Consider the following 19,703-nt stretch of genomic DNA (forward strand, 5'->3'; position numbering starts at 1 on the left):
TTTCCAGTTCTGTGCAATGGTGGTCCACGCTGCAATGAGTAGTCCCATGAATGATCTCCATTGCGTTTTGCTGTATTGCCTTGCTGTGTCGTCTTTGATTCCACAGAGCCACACCTCCTCCCCCATCAGCCCCACATCCGGGAATATTTTGCCCATCTCGTTTTTCACTTCTTCCCAAAAGGGTTTTATGCCTTTACAGTCATGCCATATGTGTCTCCAAGTTCCCACTTCGTCACATCCTCTCCAGCAGTGGATGGACGTGTTGGGGTACATTGTGTGGAGCCTCTCTGGAGTGTAGTGCCACTGTGTCATTATTTTGACCCACATCTCCCTAGTTTGTGCCGAGCGGGTCATTCTGGGGATCTGTTTCCATAGGTCCTCCCATTGTTTATCCGTTGGTTCCTCCCCCAATGTTCTGCCCCATTTTATTCTGTATGACCATTTAATGCTTTCCCCTTGTGAGTTTATGTATTTGTATAACGTTGATACCCACTTTCTCTCCCCCGTGTTGGATATGATGTATGTTTCGAACCCTGTAAGGTCCCTGGTTGCTGCCTTGGTGATTATTGGAGAGTTGAGCCAGTGTTTTAGCTGTTCATATCTGTATCAATCGCTTTTAGGGATTCTCGTGGTTGCCACGCACGACTCCAGGGGGATGATTTCCTTGTCCATAAACATCTCTCCTATTTTAGTAATGCCCGCATTCTCCCAGGTGTCATATGCCCCTTGTTCCATCCCCGGTGGAAATAGTGGGTTTCTACAGATGGGTGTAAAGGGTCCTATCGCTGTGGTCATTATGCCTTTTTTTGTTTGGCTATCCCATGCTTCTAACGTGGTTTTCATGATTTCGCTTAGCCTTAGATTTTCAGGCCTGTGCTGCTTCTGTTTCCAGAGAAGTTCTACCAGTGGGGTCCTTGCTACTGCTCTGTCTTGTTTGGCCCATATCTGTTGCGGATCCTCCCCCACCCACTCCCTTAGAACTTTAAGCTGTGCTGCCTGATAATATTTTCTAAAGTGGGGTAGCACCATTCCTCCTTCTCTGGTTGGGGCCGTGAGGACCTTCCTGGCAATTCTCGGTGTTTTCCCTTTCCATATGTAGGACGATACCATTTTTGTTAAGGTTTTGAAGAACGTGTCTGGGACCCCCACTGGGAGAGCCTGAAAATAATATAGTACCTTTGGGAGGATGGTCATCTTGATTGATTGTATTCTACCCCACCAGGATATCTGTAGTGGGTTCCATCTGTTTAATTCTCTTCGGATGTTTAAAATTAGCGACGGGTAGTTTTCCCCGTAGAATTGTTCTATTTTTGGGGGTACACTTATTCCCAAATATTTAATGCCTTTCTGTACTATCTTGAGGTCCAGTGTTTTTGCCTGCTTTTCTATGTTCGTTCTATCCCCTGCCAGGATGAGGATCTCTGATTTTTTCCTATTTATTTTTAGGCCAGAGATGGTCCCATATTTTTCTAGTTCTCTAACTGTGACCGATAAAGTAGATTCAGGGTCCTCTAGGGTTATTAGCATATCGTCTGCATACGCAATTACTTTGTGTTGCTGACCCGCCATTTCTATCCCTTTAATGTGTATTGACTCCCGTATTTTAATTAGGAGGGGTTCTAAGAAGAGAGCGTACAATAGTGGTGATAGGGGGCAGCCCTGTTTCGTTCCTCTCGTTATCGTTACCTTGCCAGTAAGCTCGCCATTAATGGCTATTCTGCTGGATGGGGAATTGTAGTTTGCTCTAATACTCGCGATATATTTTTCCCCAAACCCCATGGATTCCAGAACCCTAAACAGTATGGACCACTCCACTCTATCGAAGGCCTTCTCGGTGTCTACTGACAGTAGTATCGCTGGGGTGCGGGTTATCCCTATTTTTTCGATCAGGTGGGCTAGCCTCCTAGTATTATCGTGGGTTTGCCTGCCTGGAATGAAGCCTGATTGATCCTCGCTAATCAGTTTAGGGAGGAGCGGGGATAGCCTTGTTGCCAGGATTTTGGTATATATTTTTGCATCTAGGTTGATTAGGGAGATTGGTCTGTATGATGTGGGATTAGTTGGATCTTTGCCTGGTTTATGAAACACCAGCACCTTCGCTTCATTCATTGTGGGGGTCACATTACCGGTGTCTTTGAATGAGTTTAGGAGTCTTGTTAGGGTCGGGGTTAGTATGTCTGTGTATTTTTTATAAAATGGGGCCGTAAACCCATCCAGGCCTGGAGCTTTGTTACTTGGGAGTCCTTTTATGGCTTTAATGACTTCTTCTTCACTGATAGGGGTCTCTAGTGCCTGTTTGTCTTCTTCTGAGATTTTCGGGATCTTTAGGGCCACAAGGTATGAAGTCTGGGCGTTTATATCGGGGTGCTCTGTGGAGTAGAGCGTTTGATAATATTGCCTCATTGTTTCCCCCATGTCGTGCGTAGAAGTATGAGTGGCACCTTTCGCATCACATATGGCCTTAATCGTTGTTTCTTTTTGTTTCGCCCTTAGTTGTCGTGCCATGAGTCTGTCTGCTTTGTTCGCTCTTATATAATATCTCTGTTTCAGATAGAGTAGATTCCTTTCTGCGCCCTTTGTACGTAACATCTCTAGTTGGCCTTGTGTATGTTTCAGAGATTTTTTTAATATCTTTGTGGGTTGAGTCGTCAATTTCTCTTGGATCTCCTCAATTGTTTTTTCCAGCTCTTTTTCCCACTGATCCCTTTGTTTGTCTCTCGTGATTTTCATCGCTATCATCTTCCCCCTCAAGACTGCTTTAAACGCGTCCCAGACTGCGCTCATTGCTACCTCCCCCGTATCATTTTGTAAGAAGTATTCTGCTATCATTTCCCTTATGGCCTCCCCTGCCACTGGGTCATGGATCAACTCCTGCGGTAACCTCCATTTCCATAGCCCGCTCTTCCTCCCTGGGAGAGTCATGTCCACCCATAGAGGGGCATGGTCCGAGAGGGTTATAGAGCCCTTATCTAGCCCTTGTATCTTTCCCAGTAGCCCCACTGACACCCAGAGATAGTCGATCCTGGACATAGAGTTGTGAACACATGAGAAATAGGTGTACCCCCTCTGTTCACCCTTCAGTTCCCTCCAGACATCATTCAGAGCCATATGGTCCATTTGCTGTTTCAAACGTTTTGATGGCGCCCCCTGTCCATGTGTGTTTCCTGCGCTCCTATCTAGCATTGGGTTCCATGCCAGATTAAAGTCCCCCCCCCAGTATCACCTCCCCTCTAGCGAAATCTTCCGTTTCTGAGGAAGCCATCCTGTCCCTGATTGGGTGCATATATTGAGGCGAGCGTCATGCGACATCCTTCAATCTCTACGTTGGTAAAGGCGTACCTCCCTTCCTTATCAGTTATGGTGTCTAATGGTTTTACGTCCTTTCCTTCTTTTATCGCTATCAGGACTCCTGCTTTTTTTTCTGTTGTCGTTGCCTGTGCCCATATTTTATATCCTTTTATCCGCATTTTGTGCTTATCTTTAGTTTTGATATGGGTTTCCTGGAGGAGCAGTACATCCGCCTTCCCCCTTTTGAATTGTTTCTCCAGTTTCGTTCTTTTTGTTGGGTGGTTCATGCCCCTGATATTGTAGGTCATAAAGCGTATCATCCCCATTCTATTTTGTTTGTATGCCATTGCCTCCGGTCCCCTTCTGTTCCCGATTCAACTCTTTGTTTCTTCCGATCCCTTCCCATCCCTTGAACTTCCCTTCCCCCCCAACTTTGAACTTTAAACCAACCGAACTGTCCCCCGAGTATCGCGAGGGTTCCTATTGACGCTAGGGCGTTGCGCCCTTCGCTCCCTGCCCTCCATACCCTCTGGGGGTATGTTATGGGGATTCCTAAACCCCACTGAACCATTTGTCTTTACCTGGTTCCAGACCGTTGGGTCTCGGCCAGGCCGCCCTCCTTGAATTGTCCGTTCCGCTCCGCTCCCACGTCCCCCCCGACTGGGTCTTCAGTGGCATCGTACCCATGTCTGTCCCCCAGGCATGTATTTTTCTTGTATTCCTCATGGTACCTTTCTCCGGGTGTCTCTCCCTGGATTTGCATTCTTCTGCTTGGTGGATTCCCAGCCCATCGGTTTTCTCGTTCGGGCTCTCCTGTTTGTGGCCTCCCCCTGCTCCATCTGCTCCATCTCTTCGTCTTGTAGTCCCATCGTGCTGAGGCCTTCTTCCAGCGTGGTCACTCTTTTCTGTTTTCCTTCCCATGTGAACAATAAGCCAAACGGGAAGGTCCATTTGTAGTGAATTTGTTTTTCGATTAGCACTTTCACCAGTGGGGCCATTGCTCTTCTTTTTTGGAGGGTTATTAGTGCCAGGTCCTGATACAGATGGATGTCTTGCCCATTCATTTTAATATGTTCCAATTCCCTGGCTCTCCTTAGGATCTGCTCTTTCTGCGGGTAGGAGGATAGCGCCACCAGAACATCACGTGGTCTTTCCCCTGGGGCCCCCGCTCTTTTCGGTCCTACCCTGTGGATTCTGTCGATTCCGATATCCTCGATGTCTTGTGTTCCCAGGATGTCTCTGAACACCTCCTTCACCGCCCCCTTCAGATCTTTGTCCAGCACTGATTCCACCATGTTCTTGATTCGGATGTTGGAGCGTCTGGAGCGGTTCTCTAAATCCTCACATTGTAGTTCCAAGTTGTGAGTGAGTGTCACCAGGTGTTCTTGCGTTTCACTTGTTTGTCTCGTGTCTTCTTCAAGATTTTGCACCGTTTTTTCCACAATATCTGTTCTTTCTTCTAGGTTGTTTATGTCTATTCTCATATCTTGTACCGCCTGTTTCATTTCGTTCTTCATGGATGTGAATTGTTCCTGAACTGTGGACATGAATTTCTCCTGCAGGTCCATGAACCAGGTTTGCATGTCCTCCCTGGTCAGTGGTTGCTGTTGTTGGGATAGTGGTTCTGCTTCTCCCATGGGGTCTCCCTGGGTTCTTCCTCTCGGTTGTGGTGTCCCCTCTGTTGACCACATTTGTAGAATGTCGGCCCCTTGTTTCGCTGTTTGGGGAGTTTGCTGGATGGGGTTCCCCTTTCCTTTTGCTCTAGACATGATAGGGCTCTCCGTCTGATAGTCTATATGGTTCCTGCGCCCTTCGATGGGGCCTCTCGCTTTCCTGCCCTCCGAGGTGTTCTTAATTGTTGTGGGTCCTGTGGTCTTGTGCTTCACCTTCCTGGGTTCCCCCCTTTCTTCACCCCTGTCTTGTTGGGGGACTTGTGAGGTGGCTCCTAGTGTCCCAGGGGGAAAATGGTTGGTGCCAGAGAGAGGTTTTTTTTTTTTTTTTTTCCTTCCTGTGAGTCCCCCCCCCTCGGGGTATGTGCGCACGGGCTGGCGCTTAATTTCTGGCCCCCCCCCGGGCCTGCTCACCTTCGTTTCTGAATCTTCCTGTGCGCTCCGTGCAGGGCGGCCCCCGCGGCTCATCACCCGCGGTCCGCCCTGCTCGCGCTGCTGTCTCCCGGCGCCGCAGCCGCTTCGCTGGACGCCGCTCTCCCCTCACCTCGGGGCGGCGCGGGGCGGCGCAGGGGCGGCTCCGTTCCTCGGGGTCCGCTGTGTCCCCGATCCCGCTCACGCGCTGGCCGATGCTATCCAGTCACCCGGCGCCGCGCCGGAGGGCCCCCGGCGACGCGGGACAAGTTCTTTCGGCCCCGATGGGGGAGGGGGCGGTTGCCTCGCTCCTCGGCGGCGCACGTCCGTCCTCAGCGCCTGTTTCCTCGCTGGGGGGGTGGGGGGGGTGTATGGGGGGGCAGCTTGGTAGTCTGGGGGGGCCGAGGGACGGCCCGTCCCGGCTTCGGTCGTGCTCTTTTCGGCGGCCCGGGCGGAGCGCGGTTTAGCTGCGACTCCTCACCCCGGCGGCCATCTTAGGTCATGAATGTAATTTTAAAAGCACATATTTTATATAAAACCTTTCCTTTTAGCCCAATTTGCAGTGCATATTCTTTTTCATTTCAGTTCTAGGATCCACCTGCATCCAGGCAAGTCTAACCCATATATAAGTCATATGGTGCAAATGGATGACTGCCCAAAAATCCACTTCTGCAGGGTTTGGGGATCCACAGGCCACTACCTTGTGAACCACGTAGCATTATTAGTACAGGCATCTAGTAAGGGGGTGTGGCACTTCCATTTCATTTTATTGACTATTACGTGGTGCTAACATTCTACCTATCAGCAACACTATTGAATTAGAGAAATGGCTCGGAAGAAACATCATATGCTGAGGGTCACAAAGGTATGTTGTAGGTGTTGTTTGGTTATTTACATACCTGTTGACTGCCTATGGCCATTCCCACCCAATTCCTGCCGCTCCCTGCCCAAAACACATCCTGCTGGGATCTTGTTGATCTAAATGTACCAAGCCTTAGCATCAAACTTTGTGTTCAAAGGGCCTGCCAGTGTTTTTTCAAAGCGGTCTTCTGAGAATTATTGATTTCATTGGAGCTGTAATCCTGCTACTGTGTAATAAAAATGTCTTACCAAGTTTTCCGTTGGTCACGCAAGTTATAAACACTATGTGTGTCCTTTACTGGAGTCCTGTTAGGGACTGCTAGTATATGCCAGGTTCTTGCATCTTTTTGCAGCTGTTACCATTGATGGTCAGTAAATACCACTGCAGCAGTGCCTGCCAAATGCATTTGCCATGACTACACAAAAGCCAAAACTGTTGGTATTTCCAATGTTAATGTTAAAGGTTACTTGTACCGCTCACTATGACCACCAGAGTGGTCCCCTGGCGCTCTGGCAGATCTGTAAAATGACAGTGTGAAACAGGGAGGCTGTGGGAACGGTTAGTAGGGTGCAGTGGGAATAGGAAAGTGAGATATGATGTTCTGTTGGCAGCTGCAGTTCGGTTTGCACCGTTTGTTGATCTTAGGTGCGGTTTTCGCGTCTGAGCGATTCCCATGTGCTGTTGTGCATCGTTCCGTGTTTTTTATGTTGTTGCAATGTGGTGAAGTATGTGCGGTTTGCTGTGCAGAGAAGTGGTCATCTGAGTTTCTGTAGGAGAAGAGTTTGTGGAAAAATGAGGTTTTAGTATTGGGTTAGCGGGGGGGGTTCTGACCTCTCTGCTTTGGTTTCTGTGGTCGGCATCTGTGACCATCCTGTGTGCTTGGATATTGTTTGGCATCCTAGTCGGCAGGTACGTTGCGGGTGGTAATGATCTTCTTTAGAAGTCTAGCGGTATGTGGACATGGGTCATGGAGGTGTGTCCCTACCCCCCTAGGGTTAGAGATGGTTAGGTTAGGCAGGTTGAGGGTCTCTCCCTTGACTTCTATTGGGGGGTCCCTGCCAACTGTGGCATTCCTCTGTAAACTTGGCAGTGTGTATGCATTAGAGGTCCAAAATGTCATCCCTGAGCCCACCAGTTGGGGTTGGTTAGGGAATGGATTGTAGGTCCCTCCCTGGGCTTCAGTTTTCTGCCAGAATATATGATTCCTACTCGTTGTCTTCTGATTCTGGGGTGAAGAGCCACGTTTTTAGTTGTTTTCTGAATTCCAGATGATCCCTTGTATTGCGCATGTTTTTTGGTAAAGAATTCCATGTTTTAGGAGCCAGGTGTGAGAAAGATGCTCCTCCGAGTTTTCTTTTATTGTATGGTTTTGGTTCTAGGCGAATGTCGTAGCTTGATCTAAGTGGTTTTGCTGGATGGTAGATGGTTATTTTCTTCTTTAGGAACTCTGCTCCTCGACCGTGGATTGCTTGTTTTATTTTGCTGCTGACCCTGGAAAATAAAACTACAGGTACTCGCTAGTTGTGCTGAAATATATACAATACTAACCCCAATCCACTGTATTTTGTTTGGTTCGAGGTTCCTCCACCATATAAACTTTTTCTTTAGATTAGGTGGTCTGTGTAGATGAGGGTAGCCTGCCATTCTCTGCTGGCCCCCCTTTTTCCTTTCTCACAGAAAAAAAATAATTCTATATAAAGCAGCCAGCTCACAGCAGAAATAGAAAAAAAAATACTTTTTCTATTTCTAGGGTTAGCCCATATAGTGTAACCTGCTTGCTTATGCTACATATATAAACACTTTGTTTTCCTGTTGGCAGCACGACCCTCTGTCCATCATAGAAAAATAAAGTATTTTATTTTCTCTTTCGAGAATGAGTAGGCGCCAGTGACAGAAACAGAAAACATTTGTAACTCTGCTCTGAGAAGTAGGCTGCAGGCAAATACAGCAAAAGGCAGCTGAAAGATTAACGAGAAGAGGGGAGAATTATAAAGTGCAGGATAGTTCGGCTGCCACCCAGTGACTCACAAATATTTTCAGGGTAACAGATTTTTAAAGGGGGACAGATGAATATTTGCAGCCTTCCACGGGATGGGAGTGGTTCGAGTAGCCCTAATATATATTGTTGCAATCTTATATGCATGCCTACATGCAATCCTATATGGCCTGGGGGATACTTCAAGGGCAACGCGTTTTACTAGGAAGTAAGACAAAGCAGAGCAACTCAGGTTCGATTCCCGGTCCAGCGTTTGGAGACTGGTCTCCAGTACTAAGCGTGTTATAAAAAGATGACGTAATAATGCAACTACAGTTACTTTCTACTCATTCCTTAATGCACATGATTTGCTGTGTTCGCTAGAAGTGTCTTGTTTCCTGTGTGAAGTGTGGTGACTCTAATGTGGTTGTATAAAAAGTAATACAAATAAATACGTGCAAAAGAAAGGCTGCTTCTCCATTTGTTGACACATGCACGGATGTTACACAATGCAGAAACCCTAGCGAAATAGGGTCCACACATCAGCACATAGGCTTGGAAATTCGTGTGGTAGAAGAGTTTAGAATGTAAGGTGCTGTTAGGAATGGTATTCATTAGCACATGTTTATCCCCTGCTTCAATGCCTTTCCTGAATGCATGCGGTGTGTCTGCAGGTGTGAGGCCATGAATGGAATGCTAGGAGAATGACTGGAATGTTTGTGTGTGAATGTGATTGCACCCAGGACAGTTGAGAATGATGTAGCCTGGGTGGTGGGAGCCAGGGGGCTTCCCTAGTACTGTCCTTCCTAATCTCCTTTGTGATGAAACCTGATTAAAGTAACCCGAAGATTACAGCTGGCTACCGAGTATCCTTTATAATAACCCTGACTACTGGTCATAACAGGTGTGTGCTGCAGAGAGCTGTGAAAGTCTTCGGTTTGAACTCTGGCAGGACCTTCTGAGGACGATACCAGAAATGCAATTGTACCGGATAATGGAAACACTGCTATGAAGTGAAACACTTTGTGACAGGATGGACTGCATGAAAACTAAAATATAAATTAAGTGAAAATAATTGTGGGTAGGTATCAGAAATTACAAAGCTTTTACTTTTGTGTGACTTTTATGTTCCAGGAAAATTTGGCACTGAGATTCGGCCGTCATTCCTGCTCAATATTCCATATGTTCTACTCCCAGTTTGGGCCGGCATGAGGATCTTCAGGGAGCCGAGGTCAATCGTGTACACGCCAGCGGAAAAGGTACATTTCCAGATTAGCTGGTATTAAGATTATTTCCATTAATATAGTGCCTTATTGGAGAATATAGGAACTGTCAGTTTAAGTGCTGATATGGTTATTATGATGCAAACCTTAAAACCACTGAAATTCACCAGTTATGATGGCCACTGCATGTACCAGGTACAGTGCACCTGTTTGTACTGCCCACATGGATGCAGTACCCCTTTGTGGCCTTGCCCTGTGCCGCACAGTTTCTCTTCCAAAATGAATGTTCCCATTTTTTTAAATTAAATCCCTGGTTGCAACCACTTGAAGTCAATGAGCTGCCTGTGTATTTGGATCTCGTTCACCAGGGTTTGCAATGGTCTGGCGAGACTTTTTGAATGTGGTTGTGTACCGTTCTATGGCCCTGCCACACTCTCTCCTTCGTATGGGTGCTGTTTGTGGACACACCCTTTTCTCTGAGGTGCAGTGACCAGGCCAAGAACCTCAAAACAAGGGGCCCATAGAAAATGTTCAGGCTGCTCTTAGCCTATTAAATTAGGCTGTTAGCTTAAATATTTGTGGGTTGCCTGCGTGAACCCAGTGGACAATATACAATGTCTGCTTAATTTCCTTAGATTTTAATATTTCAGCTGAATGGATTCTCACCAAATCATAACGTGTTCATGTGGCAGTAAGCTTTAGTCAATAATTTTGTTGCAAATCTCTCCAGTGATTTTGTCACTATTGGTGATCTCATATTGCTATCTGAGTTTAAATAGCAAATGCAACCTTTGGGGGGGTCCCCTCAGAGAACATACCCCTTATGATGAAATGCTGAACAACAACAAAAACATTGTCCGGTGCCAATCATTTTTGGGGAGTTTTGTGAAGATTTGTTAGTTGAAGGGTCCCAAGGTATTAGTTCCACGAAGAATGCCCTTCCTATAAAATATATACTAAATATAGATTATAGGTACACTACAAATAGCAGGGATGTAAAATGAATGGTTAAGCAGAAGCTAAAAGCAGCCCCTGAGTATCCGGCATGAACTAGTGAGCAGAAGCTACCTCTGGGGAACGAGGGGCAAATTCCTAGTATTCCGCAAATTTAATTTCCACATAAGATACACACTTAACATTTTGTCCAATATATATGACCTCTTATGTTTTAAATGTTGTATAGATGTGCCATAATGCTTATTTATAGATTGACCCAAACACACAGGGTTAATACACAATTGGTATGTTTGTTGGGCATCAGTTGGCCTGGGGAGCCAAAAGTAGATCCTGGTGTCTGTTGGTGTCAAGCTAACCAGCTTCTTCAAGGCTACACACAGGAACTAAGTAGCTCCCCTCAATGTTGAACCCTGCATAGGGCATTTATTTTCCCTATGTAAAGCCACTGTTGCAAACTTGGCATAATATAGTCACATGCTGATGGCTGATGCTTGGAAGGTAAGAACGACTTCTTGAGGTGTAATAATATGTAGTGATAAGAGAAGCCTACAGTCTGAGCCCTTAAATTAATCTTTTTATAACACTTTTAATACCGGAGACCGGGTCAGTGCTTCCAAGACAAACACGTTGCACCTGAGCTATCCTGGCAGCCCCTTACTTAGTATTAATATAAAAAAAACAGGATGTGAGATCCCAAATACAGCTGCGCCGTTTTGAAAATACAATTTTATTTCAAACCAATTTTTTCACAGATTTCTCAATTATTTACAAAACTTTCGATAAGCACGAAAGTGACAACGGACAGATAGAATTATATACAATGGAAATACAGGTAAGTATCAACCTCTGAAATATTGAGGTAAAATTTCCACATTTCCACAATTTCTGTAGATAGTGTTGTGTACACTCTTTGTTAAGATCACCTGTGACACAACTGTATAAACCATTTTTGTATGTTCTGTAGATAGTGTTGTGAACACTGTTTGTTAATCACCCCCTGGACCAATTAATGTCCCGGGTTGCACCTTGTCCAGTCGTAGGTTCACCCTACTGTTATTTGTGCCCATGCTCTTGTGTGGAAATTTTACCTTGATATTTCAGAGGTTGATACTTACCTGTATTTCCGTTGTATATAATTAGATCTGTCCGTTGTTACTTTCATGCTTATCGAAAGTTTTGTAAATAATTGAGAAATCATCTGTGAAAAAATTGGTTTGAAATAAAATTGTATTTTCAAAACCACACAGTTGTATTTGGGATCTCTCATCCTGATTTTTTGATATTAATACATGTACCCACCTGGGTATATCAGGACCCTGCCAGGCGCCCTGTAGATTTACTTGATTTAGCCCCTTACTTAGGCCATGATATCTTCATTGGTTTTCTCCAATCCAAGATGGATCTCTGTCTCAGGGCTACGAAAACGAAATTGGCACAAAATTCCCTTTTGCGCCGAGGCATAGTCTGTCCAAACTCAAAACATCAATAGTCAGACATTTATGAGGGACCCCATGCCAGGAACATTATCTCAATCACCCCCAATCTTAAAATGTAATGAACATGCTAGAGTACTGAAGTGCAATCATTTGAGCAGGCTGCATATACACAGGATTCCCTGAAGCCATTTCTTCCGTATAACGTGTCCTTCTAGCAAAAAAAAGGAAAATTACACGGAATTGCCTCAAAAATACACATTTGTGCATTTCCTTTTTTTTACCCAAAAAATTGTGATTTGACAATCTTTGTAAAGTAATTTCCCATTTATTTGCTAGAAAAGTATTAAAAACAGTTGTGTAAATCTAATCATAAATTTCATATTGGCATCCAGCCTGCCAGCACCTCCCCAATGCAGAGAAAGCAGGAGAGGGACCGTGTTGACTCTTCACCAGTGACAGTGATTTCAATGGAACCGCATGGAGAACATTCACCAAGGAGAGAGGGCCTACAGGCGGGTTCTACGGCACTATGCCTGTGCCCTCTTGGATGGTGATATTCATCGCATTGAGGATCTAGGGTGCACAGGGTATATGTTCACAAAAACACGACAAAGGTTGTTTCGACTAGGATTGGATGTGCACGTGTTTAGTATGGACCGAAAATGGCTGGATAGCCTGAAAGCCAATCAATATCGATTACTGTTGACTGATCAGTCAATGGATGTTAATTACTAAGATGCCAGAAAAGTCACGAGATCAGCTGTGCTATTCCCCCACAAACTCCCTCATTTATATGAAAGAAGAAGCGGACACAAAGCGGGCTACGTGTACGTCTTTATTGCATACACTCCAACTGGCTCCTCCTCATCATGCCTCGCCTCTTCCGCCCACTCCGCACCTTATACTGGAGAACTCACTCCGTTCTCACATGACTCCTTCAGCTAGGACATCACAAACGCCCTTTTCTTAAACAGCAGGTTGGCTCCTAGTCCATTTCTTCGATGAGTCGCTGCTGCCTGTTTCTTGTTCTCTTGGTCAGGGAGCATCTGGTTTGGGCTATCAGGCATTTCTCCACTTGATTCTTACCCATCACCATCGTATTTACTATCTTGTCCATCGGAATCCGAGTATTCCCTTTGAAATCTTTGCAGGACTATACCTGGCATTCTTTTGTAACGTGAAGACTTACGTGTCACAGTCCTCCTTTCTCCTTCGGCAGTGATAAGAGACCCATTGACTGTGGTGGCTACCAGCGGAGCACTGTCAAAAGCAGCCAAGACCCCTGTCAAAAGCAGCCATGTGTTTGGGAGTCCGTGTTTGTTGCACAATCACTATTTCTCCTGTTTCTAAGCCTTTCGCTCGGGCTCTTCTTGTAGTGTCAGCCCTCATTTTCATGTATTCCTTTGCGCAGGTGTCTCGTTCCCTCATCTCTCGGTCTCCTTCATATCTTTTTTCCAGGGGCGTGACATGGGGTGATCTTGTCCAAATATTGCGCCCAAACATTACTTCAGATGGCAGCTTCCTGGTGGTGCTGTGAGGAGTGTTGTTAAGATGGGTGATCTGCACATTTTGTTTAACATCTCTCATAAAATGTTCCACTGTGCCGTTGTCCTGTAGCTATAAGGGTGTTATTCGCCTATGTTTGAATCCCATATATTCAGCAAAGGTCTTATAGTCTTGTCCTGTGAATGGGGGTCCATTGTCAGATTTCACTACTGTTGGCACTCCATATGTGGAGAACATACTGTCCACAGCTGGTATGGTGTGATGAGCAGCTGTCGATTTTACCAGCTGTGTGTCGGAAAATGAGAATATTCGTCTATTGCCACCAATATGTATTCCCCCCCTTCAGAGGGTCTAAAAAAATCAATGACTATCTCATCCCATGCTTTCTCAAGTAGTTCTGTCATGCACAGAGGCTCGGGTGTGGTGTGTGGGCTAATCACTACGCAGGTGGCGCATTGCTTTAGAAGTGCTTCCACTTGAGTGTGTAGTTGAGGAAACCATTACTTTTGTCGGAGCATTCTTTTCGTGGATACTATTCCTCTGTGACCTTCATGTGCCACTTCTAGTATGATATGATATGATGTGGCATTTATAACGCGCCTGTACACAAGTGTTTCAAGGCGCGACAAGCCAAGGAGGGGGAAACAATGGAGGACGAAATAACAATCTTACTCGGTCTCGTGTCATTCAGATCGTGCAAGTGTGGGGAAGAGAGAAGGGGAGAAGTGCCAGGGACGAGGGGAAGGGGGAAGTGCAGTTAACTCACAAGTGCAGCCAGGGGGTGGCTCATAAGTGCAGCGATAAGGGACTGTTGAGTTACAGATACATACCCTTAAGTGCTTGGGACCCAGAGGCAGTGCGAGGGCAACTGGACATGCAGGAGCCTGGACCCAAGTTCAGAGGGTGACCACGTGACCATCAGCTGGGGAGAGGAAGGGAGAAAGCAGAAGTGAAAAGGACAGTCTTGAGTTTCTTCAGGAACCAGTGGTGGTTCTGCTCAATTTTGAGAGAGGCAGGGAGGCTGTTTCAAAGGGAGGCCGTAGCCGAGGAGATGGATCTGCCCCCAACTCTCTGCTTGGAGAAGTGTCTGACCCTCAGAGAGTTGGAGGTGGATGAGCGGAGACCTCGAGAAGGACGATGTTTTGGAAGAGAAAGTTGGAGATAGAGTGGTCCCAGGTCCCAGAAAGCCTTGTGGACAATGCAGAGGGTCTTGTGGGTCATAATGGTCAGAAGTATCCTCTTCTGTAAGGTCCTGGGTATGACGATCTTGATTCCTTTTAACAGGAGTCCTTCTTCTGACTTGTTTAATTCCTCCTTGACTGACACCAGGCTTCGGATGTCTTGTAGTGTTGCCGGACCTGTACTTTCACCAGCCTGAATTGGCCTGTTTCCATCTCCCTGATTCAATTAACCTGAGGGCTACTTGAAGGGGTTGCTCATTCTCAGATTCTTGTATCAGTTGCGATAGATCTACTCCACTCCACAAGTGCGGCCGCATGCACAATGTAGATAATGTATTGGTATACAACCGAGGGTTTTGATGAGGCCGGTGCAACTGTGTGTCGGGATAAGAAATCTGCAGGATTATCATCCTTGCCTAGTAGGTGGACAATTCAGAAACTGTAATCTTGAACTCTCAAACCCCATTGGGCAATTGAGGAGGCATTTTTGCCTGTGGGTTTTTGTGGATGAACAATAGAGGTTAGTAATTGGTGACCAACACCAATGGTTTTCCATTTAAAAATAAGTGAAAATGTTTGCAGGCCCATACTACAGCCAATCCCTCCTTTTCTGTCCATGAGTGATCTTGCTCTATCCTTGACAGACATCTGCAGGCATGTGAGACAATATATTGCTTTTTGTTGTCAGCAGGATCCACTTGGCAGTTTGGCCGCTAATCCTACAGGACTGGCGTCGACAATCCATTCCCTATCCCGTGCCATGCTGAATATGCCATGTTTTCTGTGGCTAAAATGCACCAGCAAATTGATACAAATGCTTGTTGGCAGGCTTCAGACCATATGAAAGTTATTTGCTGTTTTGTGAGAGCCCTCAGTGGTTCGCTTACAGATGCGAAGTCTTGAATATATCGAGTGCAGTAACTGGCTAGACCCAGGAATGATCATAGATCTGAAACGTTTGTCAGGGCTTTTGCATTGGTAAGTGCTGCCACTTTTTCAGGGTCCGGGGTCATGCCCTTGGCCGGGAATATATGTCCAAAGAACTGAAGAGTGCCTTTCCTAAACTCATATTTTCCTTTGTTGAGGGTGAAATGAGCTGCTTCTAATGCCATGTGGACTCTTGTTGTTGTGTTGTCATGTTGTTCTTGATCTCTCCCAAACACTGGGATGTCGTTGCTGTAATTTAGGCAGTTAGGGATGTGCCTGATGACATTATGTATTTCTGCTTGGAAAATGTCCACTGCTGACGACACTCCAAAGCTGAGGCACTTGTATCTGTAGAGTCCTAGCTGTGTGACAAATGTGGTTATGTATCGGCTTGCCTCACTTAGTTCTAATAGATGGATACCTTTTTGAGAATATGGTGGCCCCGTTTAATAGATGTACTATGTCTGTGATGTGCGGGGCTTGATGCCTTTCCCTCAAGATGGCTATGTTTGGACGGCGCATGTGCACACACATCGTGTTGGCTTTTGAGTCTTTCTTTGGTACTGGGACGATGGGTGATACCCACAGAGTGGGCCCCACTGCTAGCTCAATGATGTTTTGTTTTAGTAGGTTGTGTAATTCTTCTTCAACCTGTTGCTGAATGTTCATAAGAATTCCTCTGTAGTGTTGTGCTACAGGTTGTACGTCGGAGTTGATGTGGAGGTTGATTTGTTTGTCTTTTAGTTTTCCCATCCCTTGAAAGAGTGTAGGGAATACTTGTAAAATGTTTGCAGATGGGTCAAGATATTTGTGAGCCATGAGGTGGTAGAGTATATGTATCCGCCCCATATGTAGCGTGGCTTTGAAACTTAATATGCATCCACTGTCTGTGGCAGCTTTCAGCATGTGCATTGGTATCTTGTTTGATTGTGATTTGTATCTGCAATGAACCATGAAGTATCCCTTGCACGGCAGCAGGGTTTGTGACCTGTAAGAGTATATGCTTATTTCTGCTGGCCGTAGTTTTGGGGGATTCGGGAGATGTCTTTATACCGCCTCACTGATGACGTTCACAGTAGCGACCAGTGTGTACAAGGAATCCGGCTGGCATGTTGTTTACCCGAAGGAGTAGTGTCAGCCTCTGTTCTTTTGCTGTAGGGTTCCCTAGAGCATATAAGTATCCCTTCTGTGTTCTACATGGGAACCTTCTCTTTTCCTTGATTCCTCCGATGCAATTGACTGGACCCACTTCTCTACCAGGTAGCAGACGCATCTTTTGTGTCTTCTGTTAGGCTGGGATGTTGATGGCCTGTGTGATTGCCATTCTGGTGGTGCTATGCTTGTGCTCTTTCTCCCTCCCTCCTTTCCTTGTGTCTTCTGAGGTTTTGTTCATGTGCTTGGTACATGCCTGCCGAAGTCCATTGGATCTTGTCTCTGGTGCATGTTGTTCTGTTACCGCTCCCCTCACCTCGTGCCTGACTGCGGTACGTACTACATACTCCCTACATGCTGTGCACTGCTGCCCTATAGATGGACATGCACCTTCATGAGGAAACTCATATATGCATCGGTTGCAGAACCGTTCGCCTTTACCCCTTTGAGGGGCTGTTGTTTCTGATTTGTTGACAGCCTCTGCCTGTCCAATGGAGATTTTGACGTTGCTCAGGTTCTCTATCTGGAGTGCCAGGGCCATATCCGATCTCGCTAGGCGTAGGATTTCCTCCAACAAACGCGGCTTTTGAAGTAGACGTTTTCTGAAATCTACACTTTTGCACCCAGCAATGATTTGTTACCGTAAGGCCTCCTCATTTGAATAATTGTAAAAGTCACAATGTTTTAGGCGAATGAAAAGGCGCATTACAAAGGCATCGATTGATTCACCTTTCATGTGTTTGATTGTATGAAAGATGTGACGTTCATAGTCTAGATTAGTGTACAGTGTGAAGTAGTCAGTGAGAGTTGGTATGAGTCTGGTGTAAGTGTCTGTTGATCCTTCCTGGAGTTCACCTACTATGTCCCGTACATTTGGCCAATAGCAAGTGTCAACAGACTGTTTCTTTTCTTCTTCCAAAGGTCCAAAGGCCTTAATCTACACCTCAACGTCTCTTACCCATCTCTTCCACCGGGGTCCTAGACTGCTGGTTTCCGTCAGTTCAAAATGAGTGGGTATTTGCATAGCTAGATTGTCCTGGAGTCTTGAGGGTATGGCCACAGCTGATGTGACAGCCACTGTGAGGCTTTCCTCTTTCGACATAATGATTGAGTTATGCTGGTTGTTGGCTGTCCACCAGTATTCCCTCAGTGATCAGAGTTATCAAGCTGGGTTTTGAGGTGAGCTTACGTGTCCGTGTTTACCATTGTGTGCACGGTGGCCTCACTGTTGTCTCTGACATGGAATGTCGGACTTTTGCATCTCCCACGTGTGCTTCCGGGGTTGTGGGTTTGCTCAGCCCATTAATTTTCTGTGTAACTACTTTCTTCTCCTGAGATGACGCAAGGTCTTTCTCCACTCACCGGCGGTAGCACCGAAAAGTCCTGTGTGCTTCTAACTACAGAGTTGCGCTCCCGCCGTCGCACTCACCTTCTCCTCCTCTTCAGACACGGTGTTCTGACCCTTCGATGGATTCCTGGAGCCTGGGTACGCGCCGCACAGATGGGCACAATGCCGCCTCACGATCTGTGGCAGCAGTGGCGAGATTCGCCATCACAATGCCGGCAGTGTTTGCTTCCACACTGGCGTCTGGCACACTTTGTTGCTGCCAAATCTGCACCCTTCCTATCATAGGAGGCACGAGCGGGTCGACCGCCTCATCACCATTGTGCTATTACCGCCACACGACTCCCTCATTTACATGAAAGAAGGAGTGGACACAGCGGGCTATGTGTACGTCTTTATTGCATACACTCCAACTACCAACTGGCTGGCTCCTCCTCATCCTGTCTTGCCCCTTCCGTCCACCCTGCTCCTCCTCATCCTGTCTTGCCCCTTCCGTCCACCCTGCACCTTCTCACATGAGCCCTTCTTTAGCTTCACCCAGGATATCACTGCATCGTACATCTTAGCCTGATGTGGTGAGCCTAGAATCACAGCGTGGCTGATTTGGAAAACCCATCCCATTAGGTTAGCTGCACCCCCACAGCACTGCTTCCAGAGCTCGACGCTTGGAATTCTGGATAAATCCCATCTAAAAAGAAATGTAAAACTGCTTGTTTTTCGATAAAATGGATGTGTGTAGCAAGGAAACATTAAACATGGCTGCCTTTACGTCACAAATCCCCCAGTTTAATACCCTATGACCAAGGACCTGAAAGGACTTATACATGCTTTACACTAACCAAGATACAGCAGCACCCTAACGTTGCTTGCATGTTGGGGGGTCAGGTCTGAACTGAATGTATGTATTTGTGTAGGTTTCTTGTATGATATGATACGGCATTTATAACGCGCCTATACACAAGTGTTTCAAAAATAGCTCTTAATACCACCTTCATGGTTTTTCAAAGCGCTATGCGGGCGAGGAGATGGGAAATGCTAGAGGGAATAGGAGTGAGGGAAGCAGATTGGGGGGCTGAGTGAGAAATCGGGGCTGACCACCTAAAGAAGCAGCATGTGAAAACGAGTTAGAAACTCCCCCATTCCATGCTTATCTCCTGTATGCTTGCACTAATATCCGTGTTAGGAAGGGAATCAGGGGGTACTCTGGATGCTAGCCCCTTCATTTCCATAGTGGACACTCGGCAGGGTTGCTTGGAGGGCAAGGACATTAAGGTTGGAGGAAGGTTGCCCTGCCAATGGTGGTCAAGGATGCGCTCGCTGGGACACTCTACCAGCCCAAGGGGGTAGGCTCAGACTGCAGGGCTGCAGGGCTGCAGGGCTTCATCACGATTTGGGCGGTACCCCGGCTGTAATACCTCCCAACAGTGGTGTCCAGTCAAATGATCTAAAACAAAAGGATTGAATACAATAGGGTCGAGTCAAAAGGACGGAAAAAAAGGTTGAATGCCTTTTTTTAAATGTGATTTTTTTTTGGGTTTCTGTATAGGAAAAAAAGTGGTTTTGACACCAAAAACAGGGGTTTCTGGGGGGACCCACCCAAAAAAACAAAATAAATAAAGTTGACCTTTTTTTCCGGTCCTTTTGACTCGACCCTATTGTAAATCGATCCTTTGTATTCGATCCTTTGACCTATAACCCCCAACAGTAATAGTGTTAGCGCCCATCCAATGGGGCATTTTCGGCACCAATACTGCATGCTAATACAGCTGG

The 19,703-nt window shown here is 46.2% G+C and overlaps 1 protein-coding gene across 1 annotated transcript in view; it reads left to right on the forward strand.

Moving 5' to 3' along the window:
- Positions 1 to 19,703, forward strand: part of TM6SF2 (transmembrane 6 superfamily member 2) — a 354,704-nt gene that overhangs the window by 271,128 nt on the left and 63,873 nt on the right. The window contains exon 6 of the mRNA XM_069649116.1: positions 9,341 to 9,465. Within this exon, the coding sequence (XP_069505217.1) occupies positions 9,341 to 9,465 (125 nt within the window). The remainder of the gene's footprint in view (positions 1 to 9,340; positions 9,466 to 19,703) is intronic.

This window comes from Ambystoma mexicanum, chromosome 1p (genome assembly GCF_040938575.1).
Source record: "Ambystoma mexicanum isolate Mex_15411 chromosome 1p, UKY_AmexF1_1, whole genome shotgun sequence".
Taxonomy (NCBI): domain Eukaryota; kingdom Metazoa; phylum Chordata; class Amphibia; order Caudata; family Ambystomatidae; genus Ambystoma; species Ambystoma mexicanum.